Raw genomic sequence first — 26,086 nt, 5'->3', positions numbered from 1 at the left:
AACAAACAAAATATGAGAATTTTTAAGTTAGGGGAAACGGTGAATAGTTTACTAATGAAAGACTATTCCTGTACTTCCCATAGCTTCCACTCAGCATAAACACACATAGTATGCAAGCAAAGTTATCTAGTATTTGCCATCACTGCTAATAATGAATTTTTAGACAAGTTCTTGCAAGCACACAAGAACTCAAACTTATTCACAACAGTTCATTTCCCCTTCTGGAAATTTAGGGATTATTGCAGGATAATTAGGTTTCTGAGGCCTCTGCAGAGGGAATTTTTTTCCCAATGTATTTTCAATTATTTGATGTTAGAATGCATTTTTAGACTAGCTGTCAAATGTAGCTTCTTAGCATCTTCCTGCCTTCCTGATAAGAACAGCCATGTGAGCTACATACATCTGTTTCCTTCCTGACATTTCTATTCGACAAACCCGACTGGTTTCAAGAGTTCTGCTTCTCATGCTTATAGCTTCACAGCTGAACAACAAAACAGCTGTTGCAGAGAAACATCGTATGCCCAGCTGACCTCCCTCTCAGACCCCAATCACCTTTTTTCTCACATCTCTGTACAGACTACTCAATTGGGTTTTTGAACATTTATAACTATCAAAGATAAAACACACTAGTAAGTACAATTTTACATCCTAGACACTTAAATTTCAGTTCCTCACAGTCTATGGTAGAAGTTTTGAACTTTTTTTTCCTTGGATATTATAAATTCATTAGACTGTCTCTTCTGCTGGTGAAAACACAACTGATAAGTAAAACCAGTAATAAGGGTAAACATAACTCCTCTGCAGCAACAAGTAACTGTTCTTGCAGTCAGTAACGGTGCACGACAGCTTCACAGGCCAAACCTTAGTATGCCTTAAAAGCAATTGGTCATTCGAAAATTGTTTACCACATTAAATTCCTTTAAATATATTAATTTGAACTTTGTTAGCTGGATATGTTGATCTCTCGTGTACCTTAAAATAAAATCACCGGTCTAAAACAAAGAGGCCTGAAAAACTCAACTCTTGTTGTAACTAGCAGTAGGAATTGAGTAGCTCAAGGTTTCCTACAACTGCTTCTCCTGAAGGTGTGTCATGGAAATATCTGGTAAGTGAGCCCTACCATCATGGGAATGCCTGGCACCTACATGGTGCCTTGGATTGAATTCTCAACACCCCTAATATCCACTGTACAATCATGCATTCAAGTAGGAAAACGTCATCATTTTGTGTCCCCAGTTCTAACAAACCCTGCTTATGACTCATTTACTTTAGACACAAGTCAGCTCTCTATTTTCCATCATACCAGGTTTTATCAATGATTCACATTCATCACTCATATAGCAAGTATTTTTGAAATTCTGTGCTGGACAGAGTTTATGCATTTAAGACCAGTGGTAATGGAACTGTTATCTGCCCAGTGGAGATTACATAGTGTAAACAGGTTAAGTCAAGTAAGCATGAAGCCTAGCCACATACGCACTGCTGAATGACACAGTATAAGGGCCTTCTTTTCATGAGGGAACCAGAGACAAAATCTGATGCCTTTGTAATCAGTTACATTTAACCAGAAATGCAGAAGACTAGGAGGGTAAATTTATGCTAAGCAGAGGTAGGGAGGACAGAAAGGGTGACTTCATCACAAATCAGAGTCTATTTTGGGAAAGAAGTAACTAAAAGACAAAGCATAGCTTAAGGACCAGATCCCATCTCCAGGGAATCATCAGTCACCCTGGGAGTTGTCTGGCTTGAGCCTGCTAGCTGAAAAGAAAACAGAGGAAAAGAAACCATGCTGAAGCCAGACTTGAATGAGCAGAACAACAATGACTGCAACTGCTCCACTTTTATGTATGTCTTTAAGTACAGCAATTGATCTCTTACACTCTTCACTTTCATTGGGTAAATTGTTTCTGCTTTTACCTGAAAGCCTGTCTACTATTTACAGCAATTTCATGGGCACGAACAAAGCACAAACATCCTATTTCCCAGCAAGTGGCAATTCTACAAAGGATGGCACGTCAGAATGGGCTGCCTTTGCCAACATAAGCTACGCCAGAAACATGAGACATATGTGAGGAAGATAGGAGTGAGACAGAGAAGTTTACCACCAGCAAATATTAGCCCAGGATTTTTGTGGTACCCTCAAGAATGTGAATGTGAGCTTCTATCCCATGCAACATTTCAAGAAAACTCAAAAGAGCAGCTGTTAAGCTAAAATGAGACAGAAATACCGTAGGTACTGCCTTTCTGATATGTATAATGAGGACATTCTCTAAGGCAAGACACTGCAAGTTGCAAGTTCAACCCAGCAGCTGACTAGCTGGAGGAAACTGCCTAGAAGCCTTTTTTTTTTTTAAAAAAAAAAGGTAATTCAACAGAATCTGAGGACTAAGTAGTAGATTGGGTAGTTTATAGTGTTGAAACAAGTACTTGTAGAAGCTGGTAATACAAAAAAAATATGTCATGAAGAGGAACAAGCTGACTGAAGGCATCTGATTTGCTTCACAGAATCACAGAATCTTAAGGGTTGGAAGGGACCTCAAAAGATTATTCAGTCCAACCTCCCTGCCAGAGCAGGACCACCTAGAGTAGGTCACACAGGAACTCACCCAGGTGGGTTTGAATGTCTCCAGAGGAGACTTAACAACTCATCTGGGCAGCCTGTTCCAGTATCCCCCATCTTCGGCCTGACATGGTTGAGAAACTGTTAGCCATGACTAGCACTGTGTTTTCACCAAAATCTGAGGTCCTTCTGGAACACAGTTTCTTTTAGTTTGTATCCTTCAATACACTAACACGGTTACAATTGCTTCTCCTGCTGGGACTGCAGGTGCCTCCTATTGGGTCAGTTAAGTTGCACAATTGAGAAAATTTCACTTGACCACGTGCAGGAAATCACAAAGTAGAAAAGCAAGCCCTTCTACTGAGTAATTCACCTGGCTTATTTTAGAGATTGTGCTTTAGGGAGAGAGTAAATGCAACCTGTATGCACCTATTATCCTCCATCAACTCAAAAGGGAATCTAAAGCAGTACTGCAGATACATACAGGGAGCTATAACGCCTGAAGTAATGTCTGATGAATTATGACCTTGTGAACATATTTGCACTCCTTTGCATAGACCTGCTTTGGAAATATATCTTGGAAATAACTAGATCAAGTGTTCTGGATTTTACACTTTTTTATGTTTAATACCTAAGAGCAGACATGTAATTTGACAGCACGGATTTGATCTCACATGTTGAGACATGTGCTATGATAAGATTGCTTTAAGTTTAAATTCTTGTTTTCACCGTCAAGCAATGAATGTAGAATTTAGATTAGGTTGTGAATCAAATCATCAGTTCTCCCTTGGGTTATAAAAAAATGCAAACTGGGTTTGTCTTTTTCTTGGAGGAAAGCTCAGACTATTCATACATCTTTTCCTATAATTTGGTTAATGTTTCAAAGTGACTAACTTCCCCTCTTCTGACAGGTGGCAGCTCAGAAGAGACACTGATTTGTGAGCTGGTTTGCTACCATTCCCTTCACAGACTAAACATTTTGTGAAAAAGCTCAGTTTCACACTAAATAACTAAGATCTTGTGTGCATCCTTATTGACAGTTTTGGAAAACTCCATTTATTTGATTTCTTTACTCTAAAACAGCCTCAGTAAACCCACTCTCTAAAGATCAGGAAACAGCATAATTTTGGAGGAGTATGGAGAAGATCTTAAATCAAAATACAACAAAAGTAGTGCCTCTCAAAAATGCATTTGATCCAACTCTAGGATCACGAGACTAATGTGTTTTGATAGCACAAATTGAACTCCAATTGTCAAGCTGACATTTTCAAGGATAAATACATTCCTAATAGAGGCAGCTGATGTGGCCATACCTCTGGCAGAAAGCAAACAATCCATCTGGTACTTGGCATCCTGCCTGATCATAACAACTTACTATAAAGCACAGAATCCATTTACAGAGTTTCTGAGTCAATAGGGCTTGGCCCTGGGATTTTTCCCATAAGTTACAAATAATTGGGATGATTTACTACTAGGTTTAATGTTTTCCATATAGCAGAAGGAGGCTTTTACAATCTCTTTCCATCTAAGAAGCACAAAAGTTTACTAGAATCAGTTTGTTACTTTTTAAAAAAATATGACATGGTATAGCAGAAAAATACACAACCACCTGAACTCCACTAGCTACGCCACCTAATATATTAGCTACTTGTAGGACAATTTGCAAAAAGAAGAGACATCATTTAGAGGCCCAAAGTGTAGAATTTTAATGAATGTGTCAGGACAAATGAGGTCATTGACTGATGAGGATAAATTAAAATGAATGTTCTGCATTAAAAAAAACCCAAACAACTAACATTTTATAATAAATAAATGATAAATAAGACTTTATGTTATTGAAATTGCTTCTAATTTTTCAAAGAAGAAATATTTCAAGACATGAATAAAGGAATTCATGTGAGTTGAGGCAATAACTTAAAATGTACATAAAATCATCAATATTGCACCCTCAGGACACTCTTGTAGCTCCTAGAATATGTGTGGGTTTGTTGTCTGGGGTTTTTTTTTAGTTTCCTCAGAAAAAATTAAAATTTTATATTCTAGGAGACAGAAAAGCAGGTCTGTGGTGAAGGCATTAAAAATCTTACAGAAAACACAATCACTATCTTGGGGAAAAAAAAATTGAAGGGATTGTTAAGTCCTAGACCAAGAAAAAAGACTGAATATCATGCTCTTATTGTTCATGCTACCACAGCAATCACTGAACTGTTCCTCAGGGAGTATTTCTGGGTTTTGGGATGTTTTTTTAATTCCTTAATATTTTTAAAAGCTGAATAAACTGAAGGAATACAGCAAGTGGTTTTTAACAGAAAAGACAGGATTTATCTCTAAGTCTGAATCATTTGAGAAGAAAAGCACTGTACAAAAAGTGAGTTCATGGTCCTTAAATAATGAGATGTTTTAGAACAATTCCACTATCAGAAAGCACGTAAAACCTTTTAAGGAATCTCAGGCAATCCTAAACCTGAAGCTCTCAGAAACGTTTCTCAGCTTCTGAAAATTATGTCCCTTGTCTTTGACATTTTTTGAGACCTGGGTTTCTCGAGCTAGCCCAAGTCTGAGGAGGATTTCAAGGACAATGTGTGTTGATCCTGAAACCTCTGACTGTAACTATTTATTGAATTCCTCATGCTTGCCAAATTAATGACTAAACAATTAATCATATTTCACATGCCATCCCAACAGCTTTTGGTCCAAGTCACCCACTGGGAATGCACCTCCAGAGGTGAAGAGCAGACATCTGTCCCCAAGACAGTGAGCCAGGTACAATATGACAGGGTGATATTCACCTACACATAAAGAAACATAATCAATTTACCTGATTGACATCTGCCTTTTTTGGTATTAAGTCCAGGTGTTAATTCAGATTAGAATACTTGTTCTCTGCAGAAGATTATAAATGAGCTTTATGTTGTCCAACTCTAATCAGAGTTGTTCGATAATTGCAAAATTTAACACCTTTTACCGTATCAACATACATTTAACCAAATACATTTCTGAATTGCAGAATTTTGTATGAAATAACTTAAAACACGCTATTATAAAATGCTGTAAGGACTGTGTAATCTTGCTCTTTTTCTACCTGTTAGCAAAATTACATGCTAGATATAGAGAAGTCTTTTAACCACTTTGCCAGAAGATAAAATACAGAACACGGCACCCTCAAAATCAGTCTTTTATGCTTGGTTGTTTTTTTTCTGGAGTTTAGCCAGTATCTCTTTAAAAAAAATAAAAATCACACATTTGTTATGTGAGTCACGATCTAAACAGCAAAAGACAACATGAGAATGAAGAAAATGTTTCATGAATTTATTTTTTAGTGCAACTTTCTCCTTTAGATTTCAATTTCTATAAGTTTAAATGTTTTTTAAAATGATTTATCTGCTAGACATTTCTCAGTATCCTCTGACCAACATAAGTAGCTTCCTTTAACTCTTCTGATCTTTCCATTGAATAAATAAATAAATTATGAAACCTTAGTTGACTTCTGTTTCTTTTAAAATCAGATCTACTGCCATCTTTAGCTTTTATTACTGTACAGTGAAATAGTAATTATTCTGAAATTATTTTAATATATAATAGCCTCCCACATATTCTATTTAAATGTCTATTAATGAATTCCTTTAATGTGCCAAATATTGAATTCATATTTTTGGGTTCTCCCATTTAAATAGCATAGATATAAGTTTTTCAATGACAGTAACACCATGTTTTCAAGGTGCTGGTATAATAGAATTAATTCATGTATCTCAGAAAGAACTGGGGAAAATACAACCTTTCACATTACTTACACCACTGTAACTGACCTGTTATTTACAGAAAACCTTTCCTGAAGTGTCACTTCAGTATTATTTTTGACAATTTGTGAGCTTATTACGTTTCAAACTTCCATCCAAAGTTCACAATATTCGACATTTAGACAGGAGGACTAGATATGTTTCCCTGGAACTGTCAGACAAATCTCATTGTTGGAATATGTCCTGAATAGTGATTCACCCGCAAATGAAAGCTCACAATTCAATATAACACAATCTAACACGAGACATGGATTAATTCTAATAAGATCACATAATAAAACAGGCAATCAGAAGTTCAGTTTATGTCATTACAATGAGAACTCATCATGGTTTTCAATTGAAAAGCATCACAGGTCTCATAAATTTGCTGGAGTTTAAATCTGGTGCCAAAATTTCAGTGCATGAACAGTATTTTCCCTTCACTGGAAGCATCTGATTCCAGGATATCGTAGAATGGTAGGGGATGGAAGGGACCTTTAGAGATCATCTAGTCCAACTCCCATGGAGAAGCAGGTCAACATAGATCAGGTCACATAGGAACATGTCCAGGTGGGTCTTGAAGACCTCCAAGGAAGGAGACTCCACAACCCCTCTGGGCAGCCTGTTCCATTGCTCCATCACCCTCACTTTTCTTTCTCCCTCTCCACTCTATTCTTCCTTACATTGCTGAATTATTCAGCTAGTTAAATTTAGCTATGGCAGATAAGAGTAAGGGTGGACAAAAAGACAACAGTGAGGATACCCCAAACCACACACTTATGTCAGTAAACATCCTAACGGAGATGCAGCTCACATCCATTTTCTTGCCACTGTAGCATATTTCAACTGGGGAACTTGTATAAACTAAATTAGCAAAACAATAGTTTTTGTTAGTATAAGGTACATTTCTTTTTAGGAATGCATATGACTAAAGTCAACCCAACAAATGCATTCCTCTATAAATGAGGTCTTAGTTTTTTTCATTTCCCTAAGAAGAACCCAGAATTAAAGCCTTCCTAGATGAAAATCCTTGTAAGACCTTATCAATATTTTTCCCTGCCACTAGGCAGACAGGGCACAATGAATGAAGAACTTGCCTAGTTCGGCCTCTCTTTGCCTTTTCCTATCAACCAATAAGTACAGACCGAAAGGTTATGAAAAATCTTCTATCCCCGTGAATACTCGAGAAAACTAAGATCCAATCCTTATCCTCCAGCTGTTTTATCATTACAATACCTAAATTTTTAAGCCCATCTTCCTTTGTATTTCTGCTTTTCTTTACAATTTCCTTGATTGAGACAAGATATTCCGTATAATGGTCTCTAGGTCAGTTATAATACACTTAACCTTTGAGATTCTGGACAAAAACATGCCATTCCTATCACTTATCATCTAAATAACCCATTGAAAGCAGCTTATTTAACTCTTCACTCTCCTGATCATGCATGACGGACACTTTTTCTTCTACAAATGACATTATGAAAATTCCTTGCAAAGACGCTGTCTCTTTCTCAGCTCACAGCTTAGGCTGAATTAATTGTTGTTCTTCTATTCCACCTGGTGTTCTCACATTTTATTTCCTCATTCTCTTTACTGCAATAAAGTTTACAAACCAAGGAAGAGCATTAATAAGTTCGAGATTGCTTTTAAACACTAAAAACATAAAACAAAATCAGAGCATGTTAATTGTAATCTCAGGAAGAGAGATCCTGGAAGATCGTGAAGCTATGGCATGATAGAATTATGCTTTCAAAATTACAACAGCAAAAACAAAGAGCAGATTATTTTCTATTTACTGTCATATCAGATGCACCATAAACCAACAAAGAAATAAATCTTGAAAAAAAAATCAGGACTCATCTGTCAGAATATCACAAATAGTTACAATGATGGGATGGATGTACGGAAAGTTGAGATTTGTTTTAAACCTCAGTAGATACAAACTGGTTTTAAAACATAATCAAAGGGAAGGATCAGCTTTTGTGCAAAAAATCTGAAAAGCAAAACTGAATTTTCTAGAGTGGTGTGAGAAGGATTTGTTCTGTTTCCTTACAGTCTGCCTCTTAAACTCAAAAAAATCTCCCAAATAATCTACTCTAATGCATTCTAAATGGCTAGGTAGTGAACCAGAGATATTTAACAGGGAGATACTAATTAAGAATCTCCACTCAAAGTGGAAAATCGAAAAGATCATTACAGGTAACTGAAAAAGATTAAGCCACCTGAGCAGCATTAAAGAACACAACAGTAGCTGAGGATGTAAGTAAAGCAGAATTTGGAATTTCGCCCCTGCAATCACAAGTTCAAATAGAAACTGGATTGAAGGATGATGAAAGATAAATTGTCTCAGTTTCAGTGCTAGTGAAAATTGGGCATTTATTAAAATCTTCATATATGATGTGTACCACTGACCGACAATCTTATCTGAAGCCTCAGGAAGGAGGTGTGATTGAAAAGGTCCAAGAGAAGATAAATTCTTTAAGAATGATTCCTATAGAGTAGAGATAGCACAATGGCAGGATATACTGAGACACACAAGTTCTGTGGGCAATACTAAAAATAATTTAAGAACAACCGCAGCAGAGCTGACTTTCCATTATATATATATATATATATATATTTTGATGCTAATCTTATGTAATGCATTTGGTGCTGATCAGCATTACAAAGATCAGTGCTCTAAAAATATCTGAACATGACATGCTCCTCAGCCTGTATCTCCATCCATTACATCCACTAAAAATAGAATACTGAATTGCAGAATGGATTGGTTGCACTGGCATCTTAAAAGGAGTCATCTGAGTTGCCTCAAAGAAATATTTGGCTACTTGAATAAAGTGTGTAACTCCTGAAAAGTGTTAGTACCCATAGTTTTTCTTGCACTTATCCAGCAGTATTTGGAGTTGACAACTAGCCACAATGCCACAGACAACTGTGCTCTTTTTAAGGACTAAAACTCTAGTAGAAACACCAAATGCTATCTCAAAATAAGTCAAGTACAGCTGACAAGCATTACAAACAGAAAAACATATTTAGGAAAGCGAATCTTTTGAAGCTCTGGCAATCTAAGAAAATCTTAAGACCAAAAGCAATGTTGCTATAGAAGAAATCAGCATCTCCTAACTTTTGCTTTGGAGATTTATTTACATCAGAAATAAGAAAGTACAAATTCCAGATGCAAGTAAAAAATACTTCAATCTGTCAGCATTTTAAGCTTCCTTTTGAACAGATTCTGCATGTCGCTCTCATTCAGTCTCATTCACATATTGGCTACACATATAGCAGTAAATTAAACAGTACCAGTTCCTGGATCTAGCACGTGACCATCTGCACTGCTAAACTGTTAGGACAGTCATTAGCAAGTTTTTGGCCTGGGCCAAGAACTAGTCTCCCAGAAAATCTCATTTACGACTTGGAGAGGCAATATTGCAGAGGTTGTCCCCCAAAGGGTGCTGTCAGGCAGCCCTGTGCTCTGGGGCTGAAGAGCCCTGAGCGGCATGAGACAGGCTGTCCTGTGCAGCAGGCCGCAGGGCCCATGAGAGCTCCCTGGCACCTTCCGCTGACTAGCACAGACTTCACTGCTAGTCCTATCTTGGAGGCTGACGCAGTTCACAGCCAGGATGGCAAATCAAGTCCTGAGTGTCAGTCATAAACCTTTAATGACCTTGTACTTTCAGCTGAGAGAGGCAGACATTAACATAAACACCAGGGTGACAGTGTGGAGCAATTTAATACACAGCTTGTCTGCAGCAAAAGCAGACACGTTTTGCTGAACCTTGAAGCGAGGCCAACACTAATCAGAACAAGCCTCGATGATACAAATTTGCCTTCAAACAGATGAGACCAAGCTAATTTATTTACTTCCATTTACTGTTCTGAGGACAGTTATATGTTTTTCTTTCTACATCCATACTCTGTTTCAAAAGCAAATCCAGGCCATTTGGGAACAAGCACTGAGTGATCAGGATATGCCAGCGTTTTTAACACGGAGGCAACAGTAATTGTTACATTGTTCTACTTCTTATGCTCTTTTTTGGTATTTTCTTTTTTAAACAATAATGCACTAAAAACATCTGTCATCAAGAACGTGTTACTCATCATCATGACAGATAATAATACTTCACAACAACAGAGTCCTAGTTACACTGTTTAGTACCAGTTAACTGAAAAGTAGATCTCAGTAAACCCTCAGAAAAATGAAAGTACAGAAATACTGTATATTAGTTTGAATCAAAGGATTTTTATGTCAGTCACTTTACATTTAAACATTAATCCAATTAAATATTCCAAATTGGTTTATGTCTGAATTGCTTTGAAAAGCACTATAAGGCTAAACCAAAGCTTTTCACTCCCAAGAACTTTCTTGTACTTGGTTGAGTACCTGCGTATTACTGCTCATATTACTCTTCTAGTACTCTGCAACTGCTGTATATTCTGAAACTATGTATAACATTACATAACTCAAATATTTACTTTGGTAAATGTAAATAAATCTCAATATACTACTGAAATCCAGGATAGTGAAAAAGAGGCTACCTACTACCTCTATCACAGATCTCAGGTGACGCCAGGTGACTTTGCCATCAACACAATCCAGAATCCAAAAACTTCATTCAACAAAGAAAATCCATACAAATTTCTTTGTGTTACAAGCCTACAGTGGTCTGTTGCTTTTGAGATCAGAATAGCAAGCTCTCCCCCAACTTGCCTTTTGCTGTGTCCAATACCAGAAGTCTTCAATATATGAATCAGTGTCCTGCCTTTTGAGGATATGGGATAACTATTTGAACCTTGGTCCAGGGACTCTAATTTTTGAGGTGTGTCTTCTCTTTAACCTTTAATCTCAAAATTCACTTCTATTACTGGATCTTTAGCATTTTTACTTTGAAATGTATTAAATACACCAATTGAGACCTTATGTTTTCTTCAGAAAATTGGAGAAGAATTCTGCCAAATGCCAGTAGGGGTTGTACTCTCTGTACAACGCTTAAAAACTCCAAGTGGCTTATACTAGACAATTCTGACAGTCAGAAAAATCCCACAACCATTGACCAGTGTAAAATCCTGATGAGAAGTCAAGTCCCTACCATGAGCTGTAGGCAAAGGACAGATTGGTAGCTCCCTCAGAGCACTGCCCACAGCCTGTATTTTGGGCCTCCACCTCATTGTATGTATGACACAAGTCCAACCACATTTAGTTAAGGGAATAAAAAAATGATTCAAATTTTCTATTTCCTTCCTCTCTCATTACACCCACTCTCCTTCTCCATCTTCTGAGTGCTTCCTCTTTATGACTGCTTACAAGACTGACAGTAGGAAAGATCTCCGTTATATCATCTGCCTGCAGCCTCTTGTCTGTTGGAAAGATCCCTTTTTTTAGACAAACTTTTCTGAAACATATTACCACATAAAATATAATATTCCATATTTAGGAACCTCTCCAATTATAGGCAATCACAGTTTCCACTGATTTTAGCCTTATCTACCCTAACCTTAGGATAAATCTGCCTAATGTAACATGGCCATGCAGATTCTCGCTTTGCCTGTATTTCAAGCGTACATGAACTTGCTCTGCTTGTGCTCCAATTTGAATGAGAAATTGCTGCTCAGCAAAGTGTCAAGGCTGAGTTGATCACCCTGGCTTGGAGTGGAGCTAAAATATGCCCCTCCATCTGGGAGAACAGAAGATTAAATTTGTGTTTACCCTAACATATCTACAAACAAAAGTGGTTTTTAAGATGGTTTGATCCACCAGAAATTGACAGCATAATGACCCCCACCTGCTCTGCAAAGCAAGTGGGTAACCTGATTTTTACAATCCTGCCTCTGCAAATTACTCTTTGCTTGTTCATTGGCCAAAAGATACCAGACCACTTTGTCTCTGACAGTGATGCCTTATGGTGGGAGGAGGCAGCAAGACACAGCCTCCACAAGACAAGACAGGAAGGATTGCTGTGGGACTCTGACTGCAATTAATAAAGATAGTCTGTCAGAATTACTGTAACTCTAGGGAGGAAACTAGTAGAGGTCTCCAGGTTCAAAAAGTAAGAGGATCACATCTTCTCTAAACAACTGCATTTTCATGTTCGTAGCACAACACATTTCACTTATGTGCACTTGGTGGGTGTGTTAGTGTATTTCAATACACCCACATGCCAAGCTGAACAGAAATAGCACAAAAGTAAGAGAACATACAGTACTAACATTTCTACTCACAATATATGAGATAACTGAAATCATCACTCTAAAAGCAGAAAGAATGCAACAAAACCCCCACCATAAATAATATTTAAAGTTGTCCTGTTCTGTGAAGGGTAATATGTGACTAGATGACCAAATATGCCTCTTCCATTTTCAATATGAGGACAACGGATCTTGCAATTTATATTTCTGCTTGTTGGCAAAAGCACACATCTTCTAAACTTTCAGAGCTTTTTAACTCTCAATGTTTCATGACTTCTCTCCACAAGACATGCAGTTCTAAATATCAGTAAGAGGAACAGCTCTATCAACAGACAAACCACGACATAGTGATTGTAAAGTTGCAATAAAGAGATTTTAAAAGATGAAAGAAATCACAATGTTTCAAGTATGTTTAAAATCCAGTTCAGCAAATGACAAATACAGTTTTGTTTCATTTCTAATCAACAAGTGACTACGATTTTCATTTTTATACAAATAAACAAGAAATCTGACTTAAAGTAGCATATGAACAAAACCAAATACAAATTTAAAAGACTTTTGCAATCAATCAGGCACCTTTTCAAAAATTGGACAGCCTAAATCTGTTCACTTCTTATTGTGGAAGATTACAGCAAAGTATTACCCTAGAGTGGTGGTCTTCCAAGTCGGGTATGTGCACCACAGGGGCTGTGCAAGACAGTCCATCAAGGTGCACGAAGAAAATATCAGGACTTCAATATTACATGGACGTAATTTATAAATACACATATAATAGGCATGCATTCTTAGAAAGTTTTTACTGAGAGGGATGCATGACCAAAAGTTGAGAGACCACGATCCTTGAGGATCTGGACATGCAATTACCATTGCCATGTCAAAAGTATCTTAATGAAGATTTTGGTGAGATGTAAGCTCTCTGCTCAACTATCAGTTACATGAATGGGTAAAAGTTTCTCCAAGAGGCAGATTTGTGACCTCCTATCTTTTGTCAAGCAACATAGATTCTCAAAAAAATGCCACATTACTCATCTTTTTCTTTGTGTTCAGGAAATGCAACTTCCTGGCTTCTCATTAATCTTTTCCTACCAGTGTACTTATTATCAGTATTTGATGAAAGAGTAAATTTTCCTTATGTGGCCAGTTAAACAAGACCACAATGTTATATCTGTCAATCAAGACAAATAAGGTATTCGCAAATGAGAATGGATGATCCAAAACTCTTAAATCAAAGAGAAAAGTTAGCGCTCTTTTTTCACTTGGGCTACCTCACTTGTATGAAAAAAGGGGCTTTCTCAGTAAACAGATATTATGCTAAAAAGTAAACAATAGATTACAATGTACAAATGTAATTTCGCTCTTATCCAGAAAACAATGATCAGACTTGTTAACCTGTCTTCCAATCTAAAATGAGAAAGATGTAGAAATGGTGAATGATGGAAATCTCGCGGTGTCTGTAATCATTATGAAGATGTTTGGGCTGTGTGACTTAGGAAAAATATGAATAAGAAGGGACAAAATGATAATGGCATTGAGAAAATAGACCTAACACCCTTCCTTAGGTGAGGGAGCACTGGAACAGGTTGCCTAGAGAGGTTGTAGAGTCTCCTTCTCTGGAGGTTTTCAAAACTCACCTGGATGTATTCCTGTGCAACTTGATTGAGGTGAACCTGCTTTAGCAGGGGGGTTGGACTAGATGATCTCTAGAGGTCTCTGCTAACTCCTACCATTCTGTGATTCTGTGATCACCTAACACAGGATGGGTAGCAAAGTTGAAAAGTAATACTCTTAAATTAACAGAAATATTTTTTAAAAAAATCTGGGGCAATGTATAATTACATGTTCAAACTCTGTGTAATAACAACAGCTGCAATTACACTGAGAGAAATTAGGAGAATAATTCTGACTGCTCATGGCATCCAACTACCACATCGAGCATCAGGAAGGGCTTTGCTTAAGATTAACCCAACAGTGGAATGTATCTACCTCCTGCTAACAGAGGGTTATTTATATCTTCTCTTAAATAATTTGAACTGGTTAATAAAAGAATAGGTCTGAGGCACAGCAACAGCTAGTTCTTGGTATGTAAAAAGCTGAAACCCAAAAGCCATCAGTGTACAAAGTCACAAGTGACACAAACATTTTGGATTCACAGAGGAATCCAAAGAGGACATTTTTTCTTATTTGCTTTTGCTTTAACACTCTATGTACAGATTACTAGCTGCTGCTTTTACTCAAAGGTAAAATCTTTGAGTCTTTAATAGCTTTTTTCTTGTTATTTGTCATATCTCAAGCTACCTGGAGAAACAACGATGAAATCTTACTGAACTGCAATTTCTTTTTTGGGAAATTGAAAAAAAAAACCAAAACCTTTGACTTTAGAATGTCTGAACATTTTTAGGACCGCACATTTCACTTTTTCACTATTTAAATCCACATACAATGTTACAATAACATTAAAAAAATGTTTCTAATGACTTTCAAAACCCTCCAACCCCCCCTACTCCAATCCTCCTTCACCGAGAATTCTGAGATTCTTTTTTCTACTTTTAATTTGGAAGAGAACTCAATTGTGAATTCCTCCAGGAAATTAAATTTCCATCTTTAGCCTGGCAATACCATAGCTATCAGAAATTAAGCATCTGAGCGGAAATGTTACATGCTCACCCTCCTTAGCTTTAGAAAACTATCGTTGGAGGCTAGATTGAGAGATTGAATGAAGATTGCATTCTTGGCTACACCACTAAAACATAATGAAACAGCGCTGTCTGACATAGCTACTGCTCTACACATGGTGCACATTTCAGGCTCAATCTGTCTGCCCAAAAATAGGTACAAAAAGTTCAGATATTCTACATTATATCCACAGGGCTAGCAAGCATGGGAAAGGACAAGTGGGAGAGCCATGCTCTTCTGAAGAGGCAGCTGGACGCTAGGCATGACATTTTAGCACTTTAAAGATGGCACTACACACCTATGCCTTGGAAATTGCAGGGAACCCTTTCAGCTTTCAATTTTATAACATGTGTCTCAGTAAGGAAAAAAAAAAACCAACTTAAAGATACAGCTCTACAATATACAGTTCATAGAATCATTTGAGGGGTATTCTTGAAGGATACTTATGTTAATTCTGCCAGTTTGACTCAACTTGTCAGTTTTTTTAAGTTTAGGGTCTCATTTCCAGTGTCAAATTCAAAAAGTTCAAGGGCTCAGACTTCCTTTTTACTCCTACATTCTTTTAGTGTAAGGTCAGCTAATATAAAGCCACAAATCATGTTCTTGTCAGCTTATTTCTACATGCCCTTCTTTTCAGGGTTTCTTAAGAATTTGCCAGCTGGCTGATCACGAATCAATGTATGCTTACAAACAAGCCACTGGCCAGATTCAGACTCTAACGGAGATGATGAGCACAACAGCCCCTGACGCTTTCAGTTACAGCTGATATGTCTTTTTTTTTTCCAGTTGAATGCCACTATTTGACACTACTCTCCATGACAAATAGAGATACAATTGTAATATTTTTTCCTCGTGGTGACTCTCATGACCTACTAAAAAATCCTGATTTCTTACATGAGCAAATTTCATGCTGAAATCATGAAGCCATGACTCGATGTCTTTAAAGGAAGACACACCTCAGGCACTATGCTCTAAATATACAGTAAAATAATGTAAATACTTTTTTATTTTAAGTATTCTTTACGGCCTTAATGACTTCTTCACCTACATATACTAGTTTGCAAACATCCAATAAAATTCAACAGACATCATAAACAAAGTATGTGTATTGAATCTAAACTCTTTTAAAGCTATCCAGACACAGAAGATGTCTAAAAGGCAAACAGAATCCTTATCAACTTCATTGCTGCAATGCTTTGTAGCCAACAGAAAATCGCTACCAAGTATCTCTTTAAATGAACCATATAGTAAATGAATGTCACCAGAGTCTGCTTTAAGAATTAATGCCATTTAAGTGAAAATCTTGTTTGCAAATACAAGTAGTTAGTCATTTCTTGTGGGTCTGCATATTGCAAAAATTAATTTTCATCTCTTTGGAAGAAAAGCATTAAAATTTCAGCAACAGACTTCACAAGAAAATTATTGATCTTAAAAACTGTTTTTTCATACGACAATGACATTCACTGTACTGCCCCTTGGCTTTTAGGGGATCCTTACTCTAGTCAGTTTAACACTAGGTAACAGTGCATGACAAACGACAGGAAGCATTGGACAAAAGCAAACAAATCAAGGATCAGTCAGTGAAGAAATATATTTGGATATTCCAGATTTTAATACCATAAAGACAATGCATCATGCAAACTGACTGAATAGCAAATGTTAGTAAATATGAAACTGAATTAATTTGTCTTAATTTTACTTAAAGATAACTACAATTTTAGGGTTTTTTAAGTTAAAATGGCAAATTCCATTCACAGCTATACAGACAAATTTTGCTGCTACCAATAGACTGAGTTTAAATGAAGGCAGACTTAACCGAAAATGTTCCCAAATACAATGGAAAGCCAATTTGAAGTTTCTATCTAGATTGCTTTACTGTCATGTTGTAAATCTTAAAAAAAACCAGAACAGTGTAATAGAAAAACATAAGGTTTTAGAAATCTAAAATTACTTACAAGCTGCTCAGACTTCGCACCATAGAGCTGAACGGTCTTTGCCACATTTTTTGCTACAGCTAAACTCAGGTCTGGATCAACAGCAGCCACGTTTAGTTCACTGGAAGCAAAGATTACAAACCTTAATTAACAACTGAATAGTGCTGCATTTAATTGATAAAGAGTTAACTTTGAACACGTAGTTACGTGACATGTCAATTCAGAGAGTAACACATACAACCAAGTCTTTCTAAGCACAGTAATTCAGTTTACAATTTTAACAAGTCCTTTGGGAATTTTATGTGCGGCGTTCCTATTCTAGTAAAAATGAGAAAAGTTTAGGAATGACACTTCAGTATGAAATCACTATTAGTAAGCCATTCAAAAATATTGACTGCAATTAACTACATTCAAGCTTTGGCAGCAGCCTTCAAATATTACAGGTGAATACACAGTCATTCAACTCTGGAATTACATGAGCTGTGCAGAAATACCCAGGGGATGCTTTAGCTTGACACAACTAATAAGCTGTGTTTTAGGCAATCCTTCATAGTAACAGAGGCCCCATAGGAATGACAGGGAACAAATGGAAGAAGGAAAAGATTTCTAAATCATTTCCAATATTTCTTGTTCATGGAACACCTTCCCCCCCCCGCCCCGATCTCCATTGGCTGGGGTTGGATTCACGAATGCTCTACAGAAAACAGTTAAGCACAGAAACTATAATGTTGCTGGTGATCAGGTTAACCTGTCCCAAGAACTGGAGAAACACTAGGCACTCTGACATAGGAATAACCTTCTCCAAGAATTTTGCAGGGCCCCAAACATCATTAGCTAAAGGTTACTTTGGAAAACTCAGCCAAAATTTCATACTTTTCATGTAATTTTCCTTTCTCAGCAAGGAGCAAAATAATATCAATAAACAAACCAATAGGCACAGATTCTGAACACCTGCAACTCCCAGTCACAACTACACTGACAAATATTTAGTATTACACATGCTCACACTCACTATATACTGTGAACACTGCCTATTACAGACTGTAATACACAAAGTAATCCTTACCAAAACAGTATGAAAGAAAATACACCATTGGTAATTTAAGCATCTCATTTTACAAATTCTGCTTAGAATAGCAGCCTTTATCTATTAGCTTGCTGTTTCACTGTAACTGAATATTTACATCAGGTATTATCACTTGCAGCCAAGGAACTATCATCTTGCTTTTGACACAGAATAATTAAGATTAATCAGACAAGTGTTAAATAATAAGAATATAATAATAACAATAATAACTAATAAGTTTAATAATAAGATTAATCAGATAAGTGTTGAAGGTCAGGTTGGATGGAGCAACTTGGTCTAGTGGAAGGTGTCCCTGTCCATGGCAGGGGGCTTGGAACTAGATGACCTTTAAAGTCCCTTCCAATACAAGTATTTAAAAGGTGTATGTCAATAAGATGGGGCAATACTTTTTCTGTAGTGTCCAGTGACAGGACAAAGCATAATAGACAAAAGCTGGAACACAAAGTGTTCCACTTAAACTAAGGAAAAACTTATTTACTGTAAGGGTGAAGGAGCCCTGGCACAGGGAGGGTGTGGAGTCTCCTTCTTTGGAAGTTTTCAAAACCCACCTGGACACGTTCCTGTGTGACCTGATCTAGGTAGACCTGCTTTGGCAGAGGGTTGGACTATATGATTTCTAGAAGTCCCTTCCAACTCCTAACAGTCTGTGATTCTATGTAAGTGTGAATTTTCTCTTCTTGATGTTTTATAAGCTTAAACAGTAAAACTTTTATTGAAATGTGCTATTCCATAAAATAAAACCACAGGAAATAAATAATAAAAAAGAAAATTTGTCATAAATTCTAAATAATAACAATAAAGAGGTGATTATCTCACTGTAATCACCTCATTGCTCTCTACAGCTTCCTGAGGAGGGGCCACGGAGAGGGAATTACTGAGCTCTTCTCCCTGGGATCCAGTGAAAGAACATGTTGGAATGGTTCAAAGCTGCATCAGGGAAGGCTCAGACTGGACTCTCAGAAGCATTTCTTTGCTGAGAGGATGGTCAAACACTGAAACTGACTTCCTAGAGATGCTGACAATGCCCCAAGCCTGTCAGTGCTTAAGAGGCATTTGGATAATGCTCTTAATAAGATGCTATAACTTTTGGTGAGCCCTGAAGTGGTAGGCAGTTGGACTAGATGATGGCTGTGCTGTTCCGTTCCGGTACATTCCAAATCTGACTTAATTTTTACAGTAACCAGTTTTACAACTAAACCTTATCCTGCTAAGGAAGTCTCATTTCTAAAATTAGAACTTCTGGAAATAAAGCACATTAAATATTGCATTTTGCAATGCATTGCATGTGCATACCTGGCTATAGTTTTAATGATGCTGTCAAGCTCATCAGAAGAAGGAGGATTCCGACCACCAGGAGGGAAAACAAGATTAATGGGGTCAAAAAGTCGAGATAAGGATTTTGACAAATATGCAGCTTCATATTGTTGCAGTGAATCTTTCAAGGCCTTTTCTGGACTGTGGATATAAGACAAAATTACTACATTTTCAATTAAAATGTACAATAGCATTGAACTTTTCCAGATCATATAAACTTCACAGTATTGTATCTGCTTTTTTCTTTCTGTTCTTTAAACACATGCACTTGAAAAGATCTTAATAGTGTGTAATACTTTGCTTTCACTTGAACCACGTAACTAGTCAGGGAGCCATTCTGTGTAGTTCAATATGGTTCATAGCACTTTCTGTAAGACCTTCACAGAATCCGTAATTCAAGGTTCTTGGGACATACAGTGCTAAAAATATCTGTAAAATACCAGCAAGATAGTAAAGGATATTTAATATCTTTTAATAATGGCATATTTAATTAGCAGGTTGTAATCAATGGTTTTTTTAAAGTATCTCCTCATATATGTACGCATATAGAGAGCTTCAAATAGAAAGCCTCTTCTTCAATTTACTGTTAATAAGCTTCAGTCTTTTGTGTTCCTATTTGTGAAAATGAGTAAACAGTAGTTCTCTCAAACATTTTGCCTCATTGTCAGAAGTCTGGTGAACTTTTTACCTTGCTTCCATTGAAGTCAATGATAAATCCCACACTCACTGTTGTGGAACATATTTCAGCCAATATGAATCTCACATAAACTATTCATTTTATCTGACATAAGTCTAGAAGTCCTAATAGACTAGATGAGCCTGTTTCAGTTTGATCTTTCTCACATCTACCACCACTTAGATCATGTTTGTTCTACAACATATAAACATAAAAGCTGTGAATCATAACAAACTGAGCATTTGTCACACTCCAGTGACTGCAGTATCATTAAGAGAAAGCTGCTGCTGTAATCGCAACACATACAAAACTGAATTTTCATAATGCTGCCTTTTTTCACCCAAAGACACAAAAAGATAAAATTTGTCCCAAAACCAGGAACTTTGTGAAATATGAGACAATCCAGTGCTGTTATTTATATAATCCTACCGTCCTGAAATAGCATTAAAACAATAATTAAAACAGGGAAAAAAACCTCTTTAAAATTTTCCTGATCTGACCATTTGAACTTCTTAAGCTCTTTGTAAGTTCTTAAAAATATTCTGTTATCTTTCTGAGTGCAAAGTTGTATATTTTATAGCCTTAGAGTTCGTAACACATACTCATAATCTTGGGTTTTTTGCATGAATATGTCCTGTGTATCTTCTTCCATTTGTTGTAGTTCAGGAAAGAGATCAGCAGTCCCATTTGTGTTAAAATTCCTCTGAATATTTTGGCTATATTGTTGCAGACGCTTCCACAAGTCATTATAAAGCCTCAGTAATTTAGGGTATTCTCCTTCAAAAGCTTGTTTCAAAAACATAGAGGCTGCAAAACAAAGTCATAAGAAAAACACATGTCTGAGTTCAAACTATTTTTTCATTTTTTTAAACAACCTGTGACCTTACATTTATATAAATCAATAAAATACCTTTCTATCCTATCATTATTATTATCACTGTATTATTAATGTAGTATAATTAATTTCAAGTCAGCATGAGCTATCACATCAAATGCAGTTGACAAAGATATCAGCATAAAATCCACAACTGGAAGACTGGACATGGAAAACTTATTTTGTACACTAAAGATACTAATCACGGTTGTGAAACATTTGGTATCAAACTTCATCATTACTATTATCATTTATTTAAAACAAAAGTGTGATTAGAACTCTCTAAATCTAGCGATTTTCTAACAAGAGTTTGATGGGGGAAAAGTGTGGGGCTGTGCAACTTTCAAGATACCTGTTTAAAACAAAGATAATTTCTATGAGACAAAATGCAAATGCTTTTACACATACTTCTTAAAACACGATACCTAAAATGGAATTCCTAAGCTTGTCAAACAAAGAATGACAAAGTCAGCAGAAAAACCAGCACTATATTCAGTCTTGAAAGGCTTGCCACAAGTAACAGGAAATGAAACAAATGTGCAACTCTTCTAGCAACTGACGTTAATCTTGATCTAACATCACTCATACTTATGGATTTCCCATTACATTAGGAGATTAATATCGTTCCATTCATTCATGGCATTTTGGATTCCAGACATCTGCCCCATTTCACCCATCCCACCCTTTCAACTTAAATGTGTTCTATTTTTGAACACTGGAGGATTCACATTTATTATCAAACACAGAGTTATTTTAGGTCACAAAACTATGCTTATAAGACAGTCTCAACTTCTCAAAAGTAGATCATGATCTATTACCAAACTCAGTGAACTGCCACAAATTCCTATTTTTACACTATTTTTCTGATATTCACAGAATCACAGAATGGACAGGGTTAGAAGAGACCTCTAGAGATCATCCAGCTCAATCTCCTGCTAAAGCAGGTTCATCTCAACCAGGTCACACAGAAACATGTCCATGCAGGTTTGGAAACCTCCAGAGAAGACTCCACACCCTCCCTGGGCAGCCTGTGCCAGGGCTCCATTACATTCAAGCGGAACTTCCTGTGTTCCAGCTTGTGAGTTACCCCTTGTCCTGTCACTGGGCACTACAGAAAAAAGTCATCCCATCCTCTCAAACCCCGCCCTGTAGGTATTTAGAAGCATTGATAAGGTTCCTCCTCGGTCTTCTCCCCAGGCTAAAGAGCCCCAGGTCTCACAGCCTTTCCTTTTCAGACAGAGTAGCTCTCTGCTGGACTCTTTCCACAAGTTCCCTCTCTTTCTTAAACCGGAGAGCCCAGAACTGGGAACAGTACTCCAAAGTGTGGCCTTACTAGGGCAGAGTAGAGGTCAAGGTAGATGACATCCACTGCTCTCCCCTCATCTAGCCAGCCAGTCATGCCATCACAGAAGACTATTAGGTTGGTCAAACAGGATTTCCCCTTGTTGAATATATGTTGGCTTCCCCCGATAACCTTCTTTTCCTTCAGGTGTTTAGAGATGACATCCAGGATGAGTTGTTCCATCATCTTTCCAGGGATAGAGATGAGGCTGACTGGCCTGTAATTTCCCAGGTGCTCTTTCTTGCCCTTTTGAAAACTGGAGTGACATTGGCCTTCTTCCAGTTATCAGGCACTTCACCTGTACTCCATGATCATCCAAAAATGATGGAGAGTTATGATGATGAGCCAACATCCTCAGCACCCATGGGTGGATTCCATCAGGAATCATAAATTTGTGAGTGTCCAGCTTGCCTAGTAGATCCCTAAACCAATCCTCCTCCTCAACCAAGCAAACGTCATCTTCTCTCCAGACTTTCTCTCTGTCCTCCAGGAACTGGGTTTCCCAAGGGATGGCCTTAGCAGTAAAGACTGAAGCAAAGAAGGCATTCAGTAACTCTGCCTTTTCTGTATCCTCTGTCACCAGGGCACCTACCTCATTCAGCAGCAGGCTCACATTCTCCCTAGTCTTCCTTTTGCTACTGATATACTCAAAGCCCTTCTTGTTGTCCTTTACATCCCTTGCCAAATTTAATTACGAGAAGGTGTTGGCCTTCCTTGTTACATCCCTGCACACTCTAACAACATTCCTTCCCAAGTGACCAACCCCTTTTTCCACATTCTAGACTTCCTTCTTCTATTTGAGTTGTTCCAGAAGCTCCTTGTTCATCCATACAAGCTTCTTACCTCTTTTACCTGATATTTTTACTCATAGGGATATAGTAATCTTGAGCTTGGATGAAGTGGCACTTGAAGATTACCCAGCTTTCTTGATGTCATGGTTTAGCAAGGAGCAGCTTCTGCTTAGTAACAGGGGGCAGGGCTGCAGAGCAGACTCAGTAAAGAGTTCTTGGACTTTCCCCCAGCTCTTGGGTTCAGACCCACCTCCGGCCAGGCTGGGCCAATCTGGCACCTCTGTCATCACTATTTAGGGACACGAATTTGAAGGCTTGGGAGGAGGTGTAAGAGTGATACAAGATGGAGGCGACCACACGGACCCCACAGTCAGAGAAGAAGGAAGGAAGGAGAAGCATCAGATCAGAGACTCCTCTTCAGCCAGTGGTGAGAATGCAGGCTGTACACCTGCAATCCATGGAGGGTAATGGCAGGACTGAGAGCCACCAGCAGCTCTGGGTGAATGCGCCCAGACGGGCGTTAGACTGTGTGAGGAGGTGGACATGGTGCAGGCCATGCTGGAGAGCCTGTGGGCCGCAGAGCAGACCCTCACGAGAGGCAGAGAGGAGCTGCAGCCTTTGGGATGAACAGACATTGGAAGCACCTGTGCAGGGCTGCTGTGTGTGTGAGGTACCCCACGGAGGAGCAGGAAGGACTGGTGCGAAGCCCACCTGCCCTGAGGAGAGACAAACGACAGAAGCCATCAGGAATAGACTGACTGAAACTCCCATTCCCTGCCCCTCTGAGTCGTTTGAGGGGAGGAGAAAAAGACACCAGGATCAGGGCTCTGAGCCTGGGAAGAGGGGAGAGGTTGGGAGAAGGTGGTCTTAAAGGGCTGGTTATACTCTTCATCATTGTATCAATCTGCGTTTTTTTCTGTTTGTTATGTTTTGGGGTGTTATGTTTTAGTTGGTAGTAAATTATTTTCTGTTTTCTTCCCCAAGCCAAGTAGCCTGGTCTGTTTTGTCCTGGACCAGCAATTAAGCCCTCCCTGCCCTTTAGGAATTCTCAGGTCCGTGGTACTTGAGTCTAATCACAGTCTTTTGTCCCTTGATGGGCCTAAACTGACACTTGAGCATCTCTACCTTGTAGAGGTATAGCCTATGGATAGCCTATGGATACCTCCAAGGAGGTCTTCGAAGAGGCCAAAGTTAGCTCTCCTGAAATCCAGGGTCACAATCCTGTTTGCTGCCCTGCTTCTTCCATGAAGGATCCTGAATTCTATCCTCTCATGATCACTGCAGCCAAGGCTGCCACTAACCTTCACATCCCCAACTAGACCTTCTTTATTTGTTAGTACAAGGTCCAGTAGAACATTCCTCCCTGTTGGGTCTGCAACCACGTGTCAGGAAGTTGTCATCAATGAACTGCAGGAACCTGGTCTGTACATGCTCTACTGTGTGAAGTTGCCAGCAAATATCATGAGTGGTTGAAGTCCTCCATGAGAACAAGGATCTGTGATCTTGAGGCTGCTTTCAGCTGTCTGTAGAAGGCCTCATCGACTTCCTGGTCAGGAGTCCTTGTATTAAGCTCCCAAAGTGGTATCACCCACATTAGCCACCCCTTAATGCTTAGTTTCAACCTCCTCTTCGTTCCCACCTAGACAGAGCTCAATACATTCCAGTTGCTCTCTCACATAATTAGCAATTCCCTCAATGCCCAAGAGCAACTGCCTTGCCAGCCTGTGTTTTCCAAAATTCTAGAATATTCAGAATATTAAAACATTATTTTCTAAAGTGCTACAATATTCTAAGATTTCTGAAATACTGTCTAGTCTTCTTCTGATCTACATGATCCAGAGGTGTGTGATCAATGTCAGTGGAATCAAATACTTAGAATTTATATGTTAAAACTGAACATTCTCATACAGATGCATCACTTAAATGAAAAAGTGTACTCCCTGTACATACTGTTTCCCCAAAACTCAGCTGTAGCAAAGTAAAAACATCAATCATGGTCCAAAATTCCAACTGCTCCTTCTAAACATTTATATAAAAAACATGATTAAAAACCATAAGTAATAAAATATCCTTGAATAGCTGTCACACAAAGCATTGCTGACAAAATGTAAGAGTTCCCTTACTTCTCAAGTATCGATTGATTCCATTAACTGATACCACAATTCTACAATTTTAAAAACAACTGTGGAAAATTGTAGCACATGTTTGGTTTGAACATAGGAGAGTCTGGGTATGTACACACTGCTGTTAAAGTATTGTGTAAGGCAAACAGTAAAATTAATATGTTTTAACACAAGATGAATACATTTTCTTTTGGGATCACCTGGTTACTTAGCAACCACTGAAGATGAATAAATCAGCTAGTCCCTCAAAATTGTATGGCTGCTAATAAAGCCCAAAAGAATCAAATTTTGAACGGCCCATGCAATCACAGAATCTCAAGGGTTGGAAGGGACCTTGAAAGATCATGTACTCCAACACCCCTACCAGAGCAGGACCACCCAGAGCAGGTCACACAGGAACTCACCCAGGTGGGTTTTGAAAGTCTCCAGAGCAGGACACTCAACAACCCATCTGGGCAGTCCAGGAAGACCAGTCACACACTGTTGTGTTATAATTCTTTCTTTAGGTTTATTGCCGTGAAGACAGATTGGAAACTGGAGATGTAAATCTTTGCCTGCAACCCTAGCTGCCACCTCCTCACTCCATCCAAAGGCCAACCACCATGCTAAAGATCCAAAATCCCAGCTGTGAGACAGCCCTGTGGCTCTGTAGATGCAGCTCAGGCTGTTCTGGGCATTGCACAGTCATCAGGAGGAGCCACGAGACATCTGATCACAAAGATAAATGCAAATCTTATGCATTTTATTTGTCTT

General features: G+C 38.1%; 1 protein-coding gene across 2 annotated transcripts in view; it reads right to left on the bottom strand.

Moving 5' to 3' along the window:
• The window catches only part of COG5 (component of oligomeric golgi complex 5), a 208,030-nt gene that overhangs the window by 27,336 nt on the left and 154,608 nt on the right, over positions 1-26,086 (bottom strand). For both annotated transcript variants that reach the window (XM_062018831.1, XM_062018827.1), the window contains 3 exons: positions 20,806-21,010; positions 19,507-19,668; positions 17,148-17,247 (listed from right to left, as the gene is read on the bottom strand). In XM_062018831.1, the coding sequence (XP_061874815.1) occupies positions 17,148-17,247; positions 19,507-19,668; positions 20,806-21,010 (467 nt within the window). The remainder of the gene's footprint in view (positions 1-17,147; positions 17,248-19,506; positions 19,669-20,805; positions 21,011-26,086) is intronic.

The sequence above is a fragment of the Colius striatus genome, chromosome 1 (genome assembly GCF_028858725.1).
Source record: "Colius striatus isolate bColStr4 chromosome 1, bColStr4.1.hap1, whole genome shotgun sequence".
Classification (NCBI taxonomy): Eukaryota; Metazoa; Chordata; class Aves; order Coliiformes; family Coliidae; genus Colius; species Colius striatus.
This window is presented reverse-complemented; position numbering and strand designations above follow the sequence as displayed.